The sequence below is a fragment of the Streptopelia decaocto genome (assembly GCF_964273445.1).
Source record: "Streptopelia decaocto genome assembly, chromosome: 2".
Lineage (NCBI taxonomy): Eukaryota > Metazoa > Chordata > Aves > Columbiformes > Columbidae > Streptopelia > Streptopelia decaocto.
Window position 1 is genome coordinate 22,668,671 of NC_138655.1, and position 15,631 is coordinate 22,684,301.

A 15,631-nucleotide genomic window follows, 5' to 3' on the forward strand; every position below is an offset into this window, starting at 1 on the left:
CTGTGAAAATGTCATGTTCTCTTATCTTGCAACTGTAGTGATGGGCAGAATCTGGCATGTATTTGGGTTGTTGCAGCCTAGGTATATTTTGAAATCAATTTTAATGAAGTCCATGATACATACACTCTTTCTTTGTCAGGGATGTGCAGTGGGAGGAAGAGGGGAGAAGAGAGAATAGTCATCATATTTTGAGCGTATATACTATCTGCTATAATGCTAACTTTGTCATAAATGTAAAATCAGGAGACAGTCATGACTCCCAAAGGACTCTTACGTGTATGTACCCCGTTTTGCAGATGGTTGGAAGCTCTGCCTGTGCTACCTGGATGCAGCCTGACTACAGGCAAACAGCTGATGAGTTCAGTTAGTGTGATGTGGAGCTGAAAGTAATGAGCCCTACTAAGAAAATAAGATATTTGCCTTCTGCTTAGTCCTCACCTAGTGCAGCTCCTGGACTGTCCATTTGCTTGCAGCCTGGGTGGTTCTTGCTTGTGTCTGACCACACAAAGTGCCGTGTGTCCTTCTGCTTCCCTTCCCCCCTCTTCGGCTGCCGTGGTCCCTACGAGGGCAAGAGTGTGTTGGAGCAGGGGGGTGCAGTATGACTCCCTCCAAGAGCATTTTCAGGGAGAGGACGCTGCTTTAGTTTTCTGGGAAGTGCTTGGCATGCTGCTGGTGCTGCTGTCAGCCCACTTGAGAGAGAAGGGAAGTTTTGAAAGACCAATTAAGTTTTGTGCCTCGAGCTATTGGCTTGCTATGTGTGATTAAGGTATGTAAGGCGGGTTCAGAAAGGCTGTAGAAAATAGTGTGAAGAAGTATTCCTAACAAATTCCAGAAAATTTTTTCCTATATACTTTGTAAATAAAAGGATACAGTTTATTTACAGTCTCTTAAATTCAAATCTGCTGAAGTGCTCAAGACAGTAAATGAAAAGCCTCTTTCTGATCAGGGAATTCTTTTGTGAGAAGCAGTCTCTAGTTCTGATACCATGCCTGCTATAGCCCGAAAGAGAACTCCCAGCAATTACTGCTGAGTCTTAACTAGTCTTGATTAGACTGATAACAGGTCTGCTAAAGAAAGTTAAATCCGTCAGGAATGCCTGCAATGTGCCCTCAAACACCACCAACAGACTTTATGGCAAAGTTCTGTCAGGAAATAACTCTTCAAAATGCATGTTTGCAGTGTTTAAATATGGTTTTTGGCATACCAATATTGTGGATTACTTTTAGCATTCCATCAGAAATAATGTTGTACATTTAGGTTTTTCTCTACCACAGGCCCTTTTGGTAAAGAGAAGTGACTTGATAAGTACCTGTACTTAATACTTACTTGATTTACAGTTCTGTACGTGTGTGTGTCTATTAAGGTATGGGATGGCTGCGCTGACAAAAGCAGTCACTTATTTTGTAGAGTTTAAGGCAGGCACTGAATAACACCTTAAATATTAGTGCAAGGTCAGTACATTCTCAAGACAAAAAATAAGCCCAAATTTTTGTTTCACAGTACAACAGATTTTCACCCACGCTGTTTAGGGTTCCTGCTTGACAAAGTCAGTAGTTTGCCAGCTCTTTTTGTTTATGGTTTCAATTTACAATGGTAGTGCTTACATAAATTATTGCTTCATAATGCAGATATCAGTAGTGCTTTGTGTTCTTTCATGATGGTAAAGAACAAACTCCTAAGAGAGATCAGATAACTTTGTGAAAGGCAGGAGTGCATCCACTGACATCAGCTGTGCACAGTGCCATTAATTGGTGTAACCGATGGCTGAATAACTATTTGTTTTGGCTATTAAAGAATCTCACTCAACAAACTTGCTTTGTTGTGCATGTTCCAGTACTTGTGAGATGTTTTATGGCAGAGTGACAAAATTTCTGTCATTGAAAGACATGGAGTGAAGTTCATCTTTAAAGCATCTCTGAACTGTTCTTTCCTTCTCCATTATTGGTGTGTAGGCAGCACTTGGTGTCCTACACATTGCTTAGGAGTGAAAACATAGTTCAGCTTTCAGCATTACTGCTACTTAGTGTTAAAACCAGGCATTCCTCCAGACTTGCTCTTGTTTATGTTATATTGCAAGAGGGATGATTAATGAATGATTCAAGAACAAAACATAATTGAAAAGATGAAATAGCGTGCTTTTTGTTGTTGATGACATGAAATGGCTGTGACTAGTCAGTCTTGGCTACCTGAAACAAGTTAGTGCTCAGCTGTACAAGCAACCTGGCAGGTAACGAGGGAGAAGCAGCAGAGGGACCGCACTGCAGGTGGTGATCAATGGGAAGCAGTCAGTGGCCTACTGCCACCACAGCTATTTACTGAGCACAGATCTGTCTGCAGGTAAAAACAGTGCAGATTTTATAAGAGAAACATTCAGCTTTAATAGAATGAGAAGACAGGAAACCAGAGGTGAATGAGATTGCTAGGCTATATTTTTTTTTTCCTTAAAAATTCTACTGCTGGCTTTTTTCACCTTCGCTTCTACCTTTCATTGAGAGAGAATAGTAGTCTGCTAGAGCTTGCTCGATTTCTTGTCTTAGAAACAGCAGTATTGAAACTTCTAACTGAAGAAATTTGTACATGTCACTGACTGAAACAGAAGATGCAAAGGAAAAATCAAACTGAATTTAAGACCTTTTTGATCCTTGTCCTGCATTTTCTTCTGAACGGGGTTATGAAGGGTGTGCCAAGACCAGCACTCCCTGGAGTGGGAGTGCTGTGCAAGGACCATGGCTTTACTGCAGCTGCCTGACAGTGTTGGATGGGACTTGTCTGTATCTGCACTCAGCATCACACCAGCCAGCTGTATCACTCTGATCGTATCTAACAGGGCAAACTTTTCAAGTGTGGACAAGCCCAAGCTGGTTAACCCTGCTTTCCACACCCCTCTTTTTGCCCAGCACCTTCACCTGTTGCATAGGTTACGATTTGCTCCTTACCCCAGGCATGCTCTGGCTGTTTCCCCAGCAACCCAGTCTCATGAGCAAAGCTGTCAGGGGACAGTGGGGCTCCCAACACATGGGGAAGCAGCTTGGCACAATGGATGCTTTGCTTGAAACAAACATTACTGGAATATTTACCAACACTGCTGTGTAGCAGAGTTGAACAACCTAACCTGTAACCCCTCTGGCCCTTCACTCTTCCAAACTCTGCAAAGTTGGCCAGTGACCAAGCTGAAGAGACAGATTCAGTATATGCTCTACTACCTCCAGCCTCTAAAGACAAATGTCACAGTTCTTGCAAGGAAGTCATTAACAAGATGAGACTGTTGTGCCTGCGACATGTCTTTTCCTTTTTTGCCAGATGAAAGATGGTATGAACAGGTACATACATCCCTATCAGTCTCATTTTAATGCAGCTCATCTGTATCCTTGAAGGTAATGTGAGATCATGGTCTGTGTATCCATTACCCATGGAGTAATGTGGTGCATTCAGGAGGAAGCTGTGAGGACAGACAGTCATGCATTTATGAAACGAGTAAGATATATTTCCTCGCAGCAGCAGAGGTTTTGCGTTAGGGATCTAGGAGGGTGACCTCTTCTAGTCTGTGGTGCTGGTAACCAGCAGCTTTTAGCATGAGCAAAAGGATGCAGGTGTTGGCGAAAGGACAGATGAAAAGTTTCTGATTACTTGAGCAAGTAGAGCTAACAGGTATCTGATAACAGGCAAAAAGCAGTGTTCTTCTATGGTCCTTCATCAAAAGACTCCGATGTGAAGTGGTTTTCCTTCTGAGGAGCAAGCATGAGGCCAAGGACTGAATACCATAAGAGAGCTGTGGTGCGTGTGCTGTTCAAAGTGTAGGTAAAACATAACCCAGAAACCTACAGATGTTACCAGGAATAAAAGCTGGTCTGATCATGGGCTGCATCTTCTTGGATAGAGCCCCTTTCTCTGACCATGCAGCTTCTGCTTCTCTGCACAGTTGCACATGCTTATCATTGTGCATGCAGTGGAGGAATGCACACTCTATATGCACTGGCAGTAACTCGCCAATGTGTTTGGATGTGTATGTACAGAAACAGAAGTCAGGCTGAGGATCTGTGATTTCAGCACTGCTCTAAAATTGTTATTTCTTTCATATTAAACCAGGTTGGGTTTCTTATTTATGAACATCTATTTCAAAAGTGCAGCTGGCCAGAAACCTGAATGTCATGTGAGAAGTTCTCATACTTTCAGACTTCTATTGTGTGCTGGCTGGGTGAAAGGCTTCTGGCACAGGAAGCTTTGAAGAATTGTAATTCAAGGATGTCTGTTTTATTTTTGTTTCAACATTAAGATGCAATTCAATCCCCTGACCTGCTGTTCTTTTTGAAGATGATGTAGTAAGGATCCTCCATTCTCACCCTTTTTTCTTTTCGTGGTCCACGCTGCTGAGCTGAGCAACAAATCCATTGAGAACTTGCAGGGGGTTCAGAGTGGTGAAGACTTCTGTTAAAACAAAATCACTCACCTTTTCTAATGGAAAACTGGGAGGGAAAAATATATATAGATATTTTTTATTATTTTTCTTCTGTGAGGGAGCTATGTAAGAGGTATCTTATTTTGGGGTTTGTGTTTTTGTTGTTTTTTTTGGCTTGTTTGTTTCTTTGTGCATGTTTTTAATTGTTCTTTTCATTAGACAAAAAAAGAGAAAATCCCTCACCAGCTCTGTATTATTCTGTGTTCTTATATTAATGACTGAGCTGTGCTTCAAGCTAGTGTGGCAGGCCACGTGGAGAGTAGGCAGCAGTTCTCAATGTTTCAGGAGATTTTACCACAGGTAATAGTGACGGTGTTAAGGGAAGGTTCAAATAAGCAGTATTAAGGGACACAATAAAGTGTCCCATGTCTAGTTACATGGCATGTTCCCTGAATTTTAAGAGCAAAAGTGTAGGAAATTTGAAAGGTACTATTGAATGTGTACTGTTGTCAAAATAGAGGTTTTAATGTTGGTGCCTGTTTTGAGTAGATGACAGTGACTCTACCGCTTTTTCCAAAACTAAAATAGCAGCTTGGGAGAGGACCTGAACTTTTCTGATGCCCTACTGCAAATCTCTTTCAAAAGTGTTCTTCTGTAAATTTTGGAAGTGGTTGGGATTGCCATGTGCACTCACTAAATAGATTATCAATAACACTGATAAATGCTCTTCCCTTTGTATTTGTGTTAAACTTATGCTGGATTCTGTTGTGTTATTTTAGGGACATGTCTGTATTTGTGTTTCGTCCCTTAACACTGTCTTCTCCTGCCTTACAGACTGCACTGTTTCCTCCTTTTGTTTTTATGCAAGTAGTTTGGGGTTTTTTTTAATCTCAACAATGCTTTTCTGATGAGAGGCTAAACAAATATTTATAACACTGAACAATATGTGGAGTTTCTGGCATGGACAGTTCTGCCTTCTGGGGTAAAAGCATGTGATAAAAGGAAAAAATCCCCAAACCCAACAGTTTCAGATAATTCTTATTTTTTGGTTTGCTGTGTCATAGCCACATTAGGAGAACAGCAATTAAAAGCTGCAGATCAGTAGAGAATTTGCCCCCAAGACCATGGAATGAAGCTGTGCCTATAGTCCAGTAGAGTCAAATAAGAGAAATTAAAGCAGCTTTTAAATTATGACTATGGAAGCCACTGGTTTAAGTATTAAACAGTGATACTTAATGTGACCATTCTACATGGGACTGAGATTTTCTTTTCTCTAATGCATCTTTTGTTGTAGATCCTCAAATTAACTTGCCTACTAACATGTTGCATGATGTTAGAAGTGTGTGCTTTACTGCTAATTTGGCTGTGTCTATCATCACCTGACAGCCAACAAATCTGGCTTCTGTATTTAAATTTTCCTGATTGCATATCACCCCTGTATTATATCTAGACATAAGATTTTCTGAGGTCACGTGCTGTGAAGCCTGTTTTCTCATGACCTAAATGCTTCTAGGTTTCTTCTTTGCATCTTCTCTCTGTTTGCAGTGGTTTTGAATCTTGGGTGCTCGCACTATGCCCAGTATCCCAGTAGCAGTGGCTCTGGGGTATTAAGGTACCATAACCTCATGATTCTCACCAGAGATTTTCCTATTTATAGGCACAGGGATGAATTTTTTTCCTTCTGGTAAGACTGTGGCTTTGAATACTCACATGCAGCTGTTTATCCACCTCCTCTTTTTGGTGTCTCTGCTTCGCAGGACAGTAACTGTCGTTCCTACAGATACTGAGACACTAAGTAACCTGTGCTCACCTTAACATCGAGGTGACCCCCCTCTAATTCTGCAGTATCTTCCCACTTGCTGTTCTGCATATGTTGTTGGGTTTTTTTTTCTGTCACCTGCAAGCTTTAACAGTAACTTTGGAAACTTACTGTTTAGAAAACTGTATTCTCAATTGTTTATTTTACTAAACAGGGAAATGGAGCATCAGCATCTTCAGAAGGGATCCAGCAATATGGAAAGCAATAAAACAGTGTTCTGTTTCTATCTAACAGGATACATTTAAGATCCAAACCCAGAGAGCCTTTCTGGATGTTTACCTCACTGATAGCAGCAATATTAGACTTGATATCCAGATACTGGACACTGCAGAAAGAATATTAGAGATAATGGTTTTCTAGAATTGTGTTGAAATTTTCTATTTGTGAGAAATGGGCAAAAATTAAGGTAATTTCAGTCAGGAAAGGTTAACACTCCCTATTTGAAGACATACAAGAATGTCTTCTGTGGTTTTTGAGGGGTTTATGGTAGCAGGGTGGGGGAGGGCATTGCTGATTTTTGCAGATGACCTTTTTTGGTTCTTGTATTTGTCCATAACTTATCTCTTCTTATGTCCCCTCTGCTTCTATGGCATTTGGCTGTCAAGTTCAGGTTTCCTTCATATATGATAGAATCAGAAAATACATACTGTTCCTTTGGGGGGCACATTCTTAATTAATCCCTGCTTTCATTTAGCATAGTGTGGGTGAAAGTGCTTGACCACTGTAGTCAGAAATGGTCTAGTCCTGGCTTCTTTCTTAGCTGGTGCACTGCTGTTAAAACTTAACGTGCAACTGCTATGTCTTGTTTTCCTGTGTGCATCTCCCTGTACTTGTTTCGTGTCTCCTGATGTTTGCTGTGAAGCTGCTTCCTTTGCAGTGTTGGTGCAGCTCTAGCGCTGTGGCTCTGGCGTGGCTGTAACAGCTGGTGTCATGTGTAAACAACTGCCTGTTACATTTTGAAACCAGTAGCAACCAAGTGTTGCTTACAGAACTGGCTGGCTTGTGTTTGAAACTTTCAGCTGGGGTTCCCTCCTTGCGCCAGGAGAGGAGGAGCAGCAGCAGCTCTGTGTGTTTCGTGTATTTATTTGCAGGTGTGCGTGTATGAGTGAGGCTGAAGCTCAGTTGCTCCCATTTCCTAATCTTAACAGCAATAACAAAGCCTGCACCTGCCAGATGGGTGCTCTTCTTTGTCGTGGGAATGGGAAACTTCCTCTCATCATACAGAAAATTGGGTACTGTATTTCTGTTGTGCCTTTGCAATCTGAGTTTGTGGAGGTAGTTCTCAGCTGGCTATAGGTACAAGTGAGCTGAATGTGTATTCACCCTCCATCGTCAAGCTGAGGTGTGTTAGTCTGGCCCCAGAACACACGGTGTCTGTGGGTAGTTACCAGGTAACCCCTCACTGGCTTTGTTCTGCCACGGAGTTTGCACCACCTGAGGCAATGCTGGGACCAGGTCTTCCAGGGGAAGGTAAGTGCCGGAGTTGGCCTTAGACCCAGCAACAGGAGACTTTTGGGGTGGGAGATGCTGAAGGTAAAAAGTGTTGGGGGTGGCAAGGAGGTAGGAATTTTGATGAGAGGGAAGTAGGTGCTAATAGGGTGGAAGAGGTAGGGAGACATTTTTAGATAGGAGACTTGCATAGGGACATTGAGTAGGAAAGGGTTTGCTAATATAATTTAAAAAATACTAATAATTTGGGCTTGATAAACTTGTAAGTTTTGCAGTGGGTCCTGGTAATTTCCAAGCCAGACGATGGTGTTGTATGTTGCTTTGTATATTGCATGTATAGATGTTTAATGTTCATGTGGCACTTTAAAGAATCAATGGTATTTGAAATGCTGCAGGCACAATTTCTTCTCTTGTGGTCTTAAAGATGAGGTAGGACTTTTAGGGATTATTTAGCTTTCGTCATTGTAGATGTGTTACCACATTCACTGTTCTTTTGCAGTGGAGGTAGATTTTGCAACTGTCACTCCCTAATGTCCTAGTGTTCAGGCAGCATATACTACCTTGTGTTCTGATCCAAGAAATAAAATCTGTCAAAATCCTGCTGAGTCTGAGATCTGTGTTTGACATTCCTGCGAAATGCCATCTGGTAGGCTTGGTATTATGCCACTGAAGGATAACACGTTGAAGCTCTGGCTAATTTCTTAAAGTAATTTGTGGGGACTTCTTAGCACAGAGACAAACAGAATGAAAAATGGTGGTGCTGATATTCACTTTATCTTTTGTGTTTGGACTTTGAAACTTTCTTCCGTCATATGTGGTGTCTGAACTGAGTGTGAGACAAGTGATTTTTATGCTCTGCTGCCCTCTCCGGTAACAGCCCTGATATTAACAAGTATAAGCAAAACCTTATGAAGGTGTTCTTTAATTTTAACTTGGAACAATTCTTCCCAAACTATATTTAGCTTGATATTTTTTGGTGCTTTTTTTTCCCCATGCACAAATCATGTGTGCTTTCTAAACCAGCCAATACTGCTGGAGATAACCCTTCTGAACTGTGGCAATGAGCAAATTGACCATGCTGTCACTGTGACAGAGAGCTGGAAGTGTTTCAGGGTTGCCACCCTTTGGAAAAAGACTGAAAGCCAGTACTTCCACCTTGTGCTCAGAGAAAGAAAGTCCAGCTTCTCTGCCCAAAGCATGACTCCTCTCTCAGGCTGCACAGTCTGCCAGATTTGCTGTGACAGGAGTGTGTTCTCAGGGGTGGAGAGTTTTCTTATGGTTGCCCCACCACTTCCCTGAGTGAACTCAGGAGATTATGGTCACTGCAAAATTTAGGAATGCTCTGGTGGCACTGTGCTCTTCTATGTTATGGCTTCTTGAACTTATGCTTTGATTTTTCAGGACCTAAAACAGAACAAGACAATTTCCCCAAGCTGATTCAGTGTTTTTTGTCCTCACCTCTGCCTGATATTTCTGTCCCTGCTATCCCATTGTGCAGCTGGTCCTGCAAATAATTTCTGCATTTTTCTGTTGGTGCTACTTCTGCCCTCTTTCAGAAAAGATGTAGAGAGACCACAGCAAACTAAAAACAATCCACATGTCAAGGTGGATAGGATTTTTTTCTCCTTATGCACTGTCAATAATGAAAGCTCAACAGAGCTCAAGTCTGCTCATGTCAGAAGCCTTCACACAGAATTGTGTGAAGTAAGTAAGACTGGTGCTTTCAGTAAAGGGGCAGAACATCTAGATATTTCCTAGAAAAAGCAGAGAACCCTCTCAGCTTGGAAAACACACAAATCCTGTAAAAAAATGTATTTGTGATGCTCATGAACAATGTTGTTAGTTCAGAGTATACAGTGCTTACCGTACAACAGGATTTGAGGATTTAGTAGTAAAGGTCTAGAATAACGTGGCAGATGCCTTGCATTAGAGAATACTTAAATGCATGGCAGAATAGAAAACATTTTCTATTTTATTACATTTTTATGTTCCTTTGAAACTTTTGAAACTCCTCACAAACTGAAATGCTACAATATGGGAATGGTTATATTTGCTTTTAAATGGGCACTTAAATGGGACAGAAGGGAAAATTTAAAAACAATTAAGTTACATTAACAGGTACTGAACATTTCTTCTATATTCATACTAATGGATAGCTAAGCTTCTCACCTTCTTTATTTTGAAAGGTTACATTGTACAAGATGGAGCTATCAAGAGAATTAATAAAATATTTTAGCTTATTTTTCTTTCAAGATCGTGATGATGGAGCTCTGTCTGGTAAGTTTTACAAGGTACTTAACTTAGCCTTCCCTTGGAATTTATTTTTTTTTTAATTGGCTACAGGGAGTGAGCCTGAACAGAGCTTGCACAAGCGTGCTGAGGCTGAGAACTCGTCCTGCCTAATAAAACCCCTCAAGGCCTCTGCCCACAGGGCTTGGAAAGAGGGGCAGGGGGGAGCAAAGTACAGCAATGAGTTGTGTGCTGCAGGGATGAGACTTTCACATATGAATATCATGTCCCTTTCAGTTGACAAGATGTAGCAACTTTATCACATGGGAACTTCTGGACAGGCGTTTGATCAGATGGCCTTACCTACATAAAACCGTTCTTAATTTACAGATCACATGCTGAGCTGAACAATGGGACAGGAAACTCTTTTGTTATATTTATAAACAACGTCTGCGGCTAACTTTCCTTAATATCATTACAAGTTTCCTTTCTTAGCTGATAGAAACTTAATTGTAACCATCATGGTACTGAGCAAGCCGCAAATCATGGTTGTGTGTCTCTTTATGGTCATACAATGTGAAGGGGCTTTTGTGTCCCTGTTGGCCTGATGTCCCGTTTGGGTGGGTATGTGGATGGGGCTGGGTCCAGGCCAGGGACCAGGCTGGTCTCAGGCCATGCCAGGGAAGGGAACAGTCTCTGCTGTTCGTCGGAGCGAAGCGAGGCATTGCAGCCTCTCTGCAGGCTTGACAGGTCATTTTGCTTTTTTTCAGTCTTCCCAATGGCATAAAGATGTTAATGCTCTTCGGAACCTTTTCAAGGTGAAGGTCCAGTTGTAGATTTGGGCTTACGCACTGGAACAGGAACTTTCATGTCTGTGTCTTGTCTTATTTATCATTCCCCTGCCCCCTTCTCTCAGGCTGCGAAAGGTATCTGAGTACTCAGAATCCCTGGCTGTTACTACGTCTCTAACGTGTCTGGATACAACAGATTTTATATGCTCTTCTACTGCAGTTCCAGATGGATTTATTTTGCCTTGTATTGTGGTATAATTAAATACACAGGAGAACAGACAAGTTTTTCAGTTGATTACATTTCTATGCATATTTGATATTCCTCATAAATACATCAAGTTCAGTTGTAACCCACTGCCTAAAATCACATGTTAAGTGTTCTGCTGAATTGTGGTATTGCCTTAGAAATAAATGTTTGCAGACTTGGGCCTTTAGACATAAAATTTTTAAAAAGTGCACAGGAAAGCAGTGACCTCTGGAGAGTGACGTGCTTTTCTTGCTGTGCATTAGTTACAGGGCTCTTGCCTGGTGTTGCACTCAAGAAAAGCACAAGTCCTGGAAGTCTGCCATCCACATGTCCTTTAAATGCAGAAACATCTATACTGCTTAGCTGAGTTTTGAGGGAAGGACATTGCATAAGAGTGTGGTTTAAGGGAGATATTCTGAAATTAATGGAGCTATATAAGTTTAGACTCAGAAGTGAGGAAGATCGCTAACCTGTCACCTTACTTTACCCCAGAATTTATATTGGTTAAGTTTATTTTTTCTCCTCCAAAAGCACATTGCTAACCAGCACTAGCTGATCTAATGCAAGTACCTGGACTGTTTCACTAGATTTCACCAAATGTCTCTGTGTTTTTTCTTTTCCCAGTGGTGAAAAAAGTGGCAGACTTTGAACTTCCTTATGAGTCTTCAGAGCATGAAAGAGTTGCACTGTAAGCTTGGGATCAGAAAGTGGTGAGCAAGAAGCCTAAGAGAAACTACCAAGATGTATGATGACTACTATATAAGCAGAGAAAGATATCCCTTGAATAACTTGGTTACAAAGTCTTCAAACCTCAGCAGCTTGACTGTTTTTCTCTGAGGCCAATTTGTTATTGGGATTGACTGATTTCTGTGGCCATGTATGTTTTACATTTTATCACTGTCATATTCCTGAGGTGTCCTTTACTGCAGCTAGCTTCTCTCTTTCAGAATCTATAGAGAGGTGCTTTGTGGCTGCTTGCCTCCTAATTTTTATACCTGCATAATGCAGTGACCACAAATGGGAATATAACTGTAAACAAGACAGAAGAGAACTCTGAGTTCTGAGTTGCAAGCTGCAACTCTGGGCAGAGATGGATTATTTTCTGTCTTAAGTGCTTGTTTCTATATACTAATACACAAAATACCTGAGGCCATAGTTTGAGCATTTATTTTGGCAAGTGGCCTGGCCTGAGCAGCGATGGACTCTTCCCCTTTCATTTGCTCACACCCTGGGCTCTTCTTAACTCATGCTGGTAGAACTGTGTGGGCAGACACGGTGAACTGGACTGGTGAGCTAACCTGGCCTAAAAATAAATTGCTGGCTGTTTATTTATTTGGTTTTGCTGGCCTATTCTTGGCCTGGATCAGTCCCCCAGTCTTGTTTGCTGTGCAGCAAACAGTTGTGCTGACTTGTGGGCGAGGATAAACCCCCGGGACAGGGAGTCTGGTGCCAAAGTCGCTTGTCACACAGTGCCCTGAGGGTGCAGTTAGGCAGTAGAGCTGAGCCAGTTTAATTGGCTCACTGCTGTGGTTGTGGTCTGGTCTCCTTCTCCCTACAATGAAAAAGAAAAAAGGGGAATATTTTTGCATGTTTAGTGATTTGCATTGACTGCATCAATGTCAGAGCAAGGACCATGATTGGGAGCAGCAGAGGAAGAACAGACCATGCCTGTTGGTGGCAGTTAGCACGGCTGCTTGGCTTGAAGCTACACAGAAACCTGTTGTTTCATACTTGCAGCTTGTCTGGTTTAAATCTACTGGGCTAGACCTTGGCCTCTACAAAGCTTTCTCTGTTTCCCTCTGTGTGCCCTTATAAAGTGGAGAAGCTAGCAGCCTAATGAAAGAACTGTGTGGTACTAAGCTGTGACAAACTGACTGTCTGAGTAGGTACTTCTCCAGCCAGCACTGCTCAAAGCTCAGAGGTGGTAAGTGGCAGATCCTGGGTTGTTCTGGGCTGCAGGAGGGGATCAGCCGTGCAGTGTGAATAATAACAGCTGTAACAGCGATGGAGCCTGTGCTGCTCTGTTTGTGCTGTCACATAGACCTACCCAAGCTGCTTGTCAATAAAATGGCTCAAGCTAGCTGTTGCAGCGGGGCATGTGGATAACTGAATATTTAACTTGCTTTGCCGCTGTCCAGATCTGATCCTGCAGCAGTTCAACAGTGGCTGGTACTGCAGCTGCTGTACCCAGCTTGGGGCTGGGTCTGATGTGTCAGCACTGCAGCGTGGCACTGCCTGCTCTGAGAGCCTTGCTGACTCTGATGAGGGCAAACCCTTACTTGCCTAGGAAAGAAGGAGGAAAGCTTTAGTTCTGAATTGTGACTTATGTTTGGTACCATCAAATTCAAAGTGGAGAGACTGAATAACCTGACTTCCATTCTGCTACAATGGATAAAGAATGAATATAGTACACACTTTAGGGGAAAACTGGTGTTGGGTCAGTTGTGTGGATTTTTTTGTTTTTCTGTTTGTAATGGCATCTTTCTGGATTGGGCTCCCATTATATTTAGCTGAAAAATCAAAATGCCATATTTAGAAGCATATAGTAATATTTTATTACTTTTTTTTCCTCTGGCATGGAAAAGGTATATGGACCCTTCTCTTGATATGCTGCTGATGGATTGTAGAGCTTTGCTGAATTTGCTATATATTCAGGTAAAACTGAATAGTCTTTGGAATTTTAAAAGCTAGCTTTTCCACATTATTTTTTAAATTATTTTTTACCTTTTTTTAAATTAGTCTTTTGTACGAATTCTTGAAACATTTGTAAATGGTTCCTGTTTAACACTGCTTTGTTGGGCTTTTCTAAGTGCTGGGTATAGCTGTTGTTGATCACGTTTTGTTTTTCCCGAACTCATACACTTGACATTTTAACTCACCTATGTTTTCTACATGTGAAAAGTATTGCACAAAAAGGACATATTTAGGTGTCTGTCCACTCTGGTTTTATGTATATGTATTTATCTGAATACCTCTATGTGTAGGCACTCTGCTATAATATGACAGCATTTGTATTCCGAACAGTAGGTACGCTGAGTTTTAGTAGCTTTGAAAACTATTAATTCAGGAGGAAAGAACAGTGTAGAGTGAACTTGTCACAAAATCAAAGGACTTAAAGAAAAAAATAAAAGCACCCAAAAAACAAACTTTGTGTTTGAGTGTTTGTGTGTGAAAGTAAATACATTTTTACTGACTTTTTTGCTATTTTAAAAAATTCTTTTAAGGCAATCCAGGAAGTTAAGAAGAATTGAGTTAAACCAACAGAAGGGCAGATGAAAGAACTTAAATTTCTACAAGAAAATGCAAACAAAGTAAAGGTAATATGGTATTTTAAAAACAATATAAAGAGATCAAAGGAGTGATTTTTTTTTTTTTTTAAAGCAATGATACTAGAGTCTGTAACTTTAAAATCAGGGTATGGTTTTGTGGAGTGGTTTGAGCTAGAGGCCCAGATCTCCCATCTCCTGGTCAGATACTGGAGCCACCAAATGGGAAAGGAGGTTCCCACCTCTGCTGGCATTTTAAAACACCCCAACAGAATGACTTGGATCCCTTCTATAAAGAAGTTTTTAACTGTGAATCCTAGTTGTCTTTATTTGCTAAACTTGCGCGCAAAGGTTTGTCATCCAGTTTAAGAAATCAGATGGAAATTCAGGCTGCTGGGACTGCTGTTCTCAGTCTTTCTTACTGGTTAGTTTTATTTCTTCCTATCATCATATCTGATAAGCATCCAAAAGACTCAGCTCATCATATCCAGTGCTAAAAAAACCCCAAACAATCAAGTTTCTAAGTCTGGACTGTGAGAGTTTTTCTCTGAATCAAGCATTGACATACTGTGGTCAATCTGTGTCCTTCCAGGAGAAAAAGTAGTAGGAATCTGAAAGATTTGCCTTACAGCTCTTTTTTAGGCCTGCCTTCCCCCCCCTCCCCCCCCCTGCCATTTACTAGATTTCACTTGTCTTCACAGAAAATTGCTTTAGTTCTGTCTTTTTGGTGCAGTTTCTGGAGCTCATTCAAGAAATGTAGTTCTATGGATATGTACGGCTTGATCCTTGCATCCAGAAGAAGGCTGCTCAACTGACATCTATGTTGGGAATAATGAGATTAACTGCTGCATAAAACTGCCTACTAACCAAACCAAAGAGGTCAGCTTCAAAATCAACCAGTTAAGAAGCTGGCGGGTTACTTTTCTTGTAAGTACTGATTTTGTATCTGAATGCACTTTCTCTTCATGAAAACTACAGCTATCGGGGGGAGGGCAGGTCTCAGGGGAAGGAGGTGATCTGTTTTAAATTCCTGCGATCTGGTTATATTCCTCTTCAAACTTGTCCTGAAACAGAGACATGAGGGAGAAGTGTTTTACCATGAGGGTGGTGAAACACTGGCCCAGGTTGCCCGGAGAGGTGGTAGATGCCCCATCCCTGGAGACATTAAAGGCCAGGCTGGACGGGGCTCTGAGCAACCTGATCTAGTTGCAGATGTCCCTGTTCCTTGCAGGGGGGTTGGACTAGATGAGCTTTGAAGGTCCCTTCCAACCCAAACTGTTCTATGATTATTCCCTTGATGGCCTGTACAGCAGTAAACCATCTAGCCTTACTCTGCAATGTTTTCACCCTTCCCTGGCATTCCATGTCATACTTTACCTGTCCCTGTGCTTTCCTGTTGGAGGCAGAGTTGGCAGAGAATTTTGTGTGGGAGCA

The 15,631-nt window shown here is 41.5% G+C and overlaps 1 protein-coding gene across 1 annotated transcript in view; it reads left to right on the plus strand.

Annotated features, from left to right (window-relative positions):
• The window catches only part of SNX31 (sorting nexin 31), a gene marked incomplete at both ends in the record, with an annotated part of 32,939 nt that overhangs the window by 8,434 nt on the left and 8,874 nt on the right, over positions 1-15,631 (plus strand). Inside the window, 10 exon segments of the mRNA XM_082046272.1 lie at positions 6,450-6,560; positions 9,851-9,941; positions 11,556-11,587; positions 11,592-11,641; positions 13,517-13,586; positions 14,156-14,179; positions 14,183-14,248; positions 14,931-14,954; positions 14,958-14,985; positions 14,988-15,124. Coding sequence (XP_081902398.1) covers positions 6,450-6,560; positions 9,851-9,941; positions 11,556-11,587; positions 11,592-11,641; positions 13,517-13,586; positions 14,156-14,179; positions 14,183-14,248; positions 14,931-14,954; positions 14,958-14,985; positions 14,988-15,124 — 633 coding nt within the window.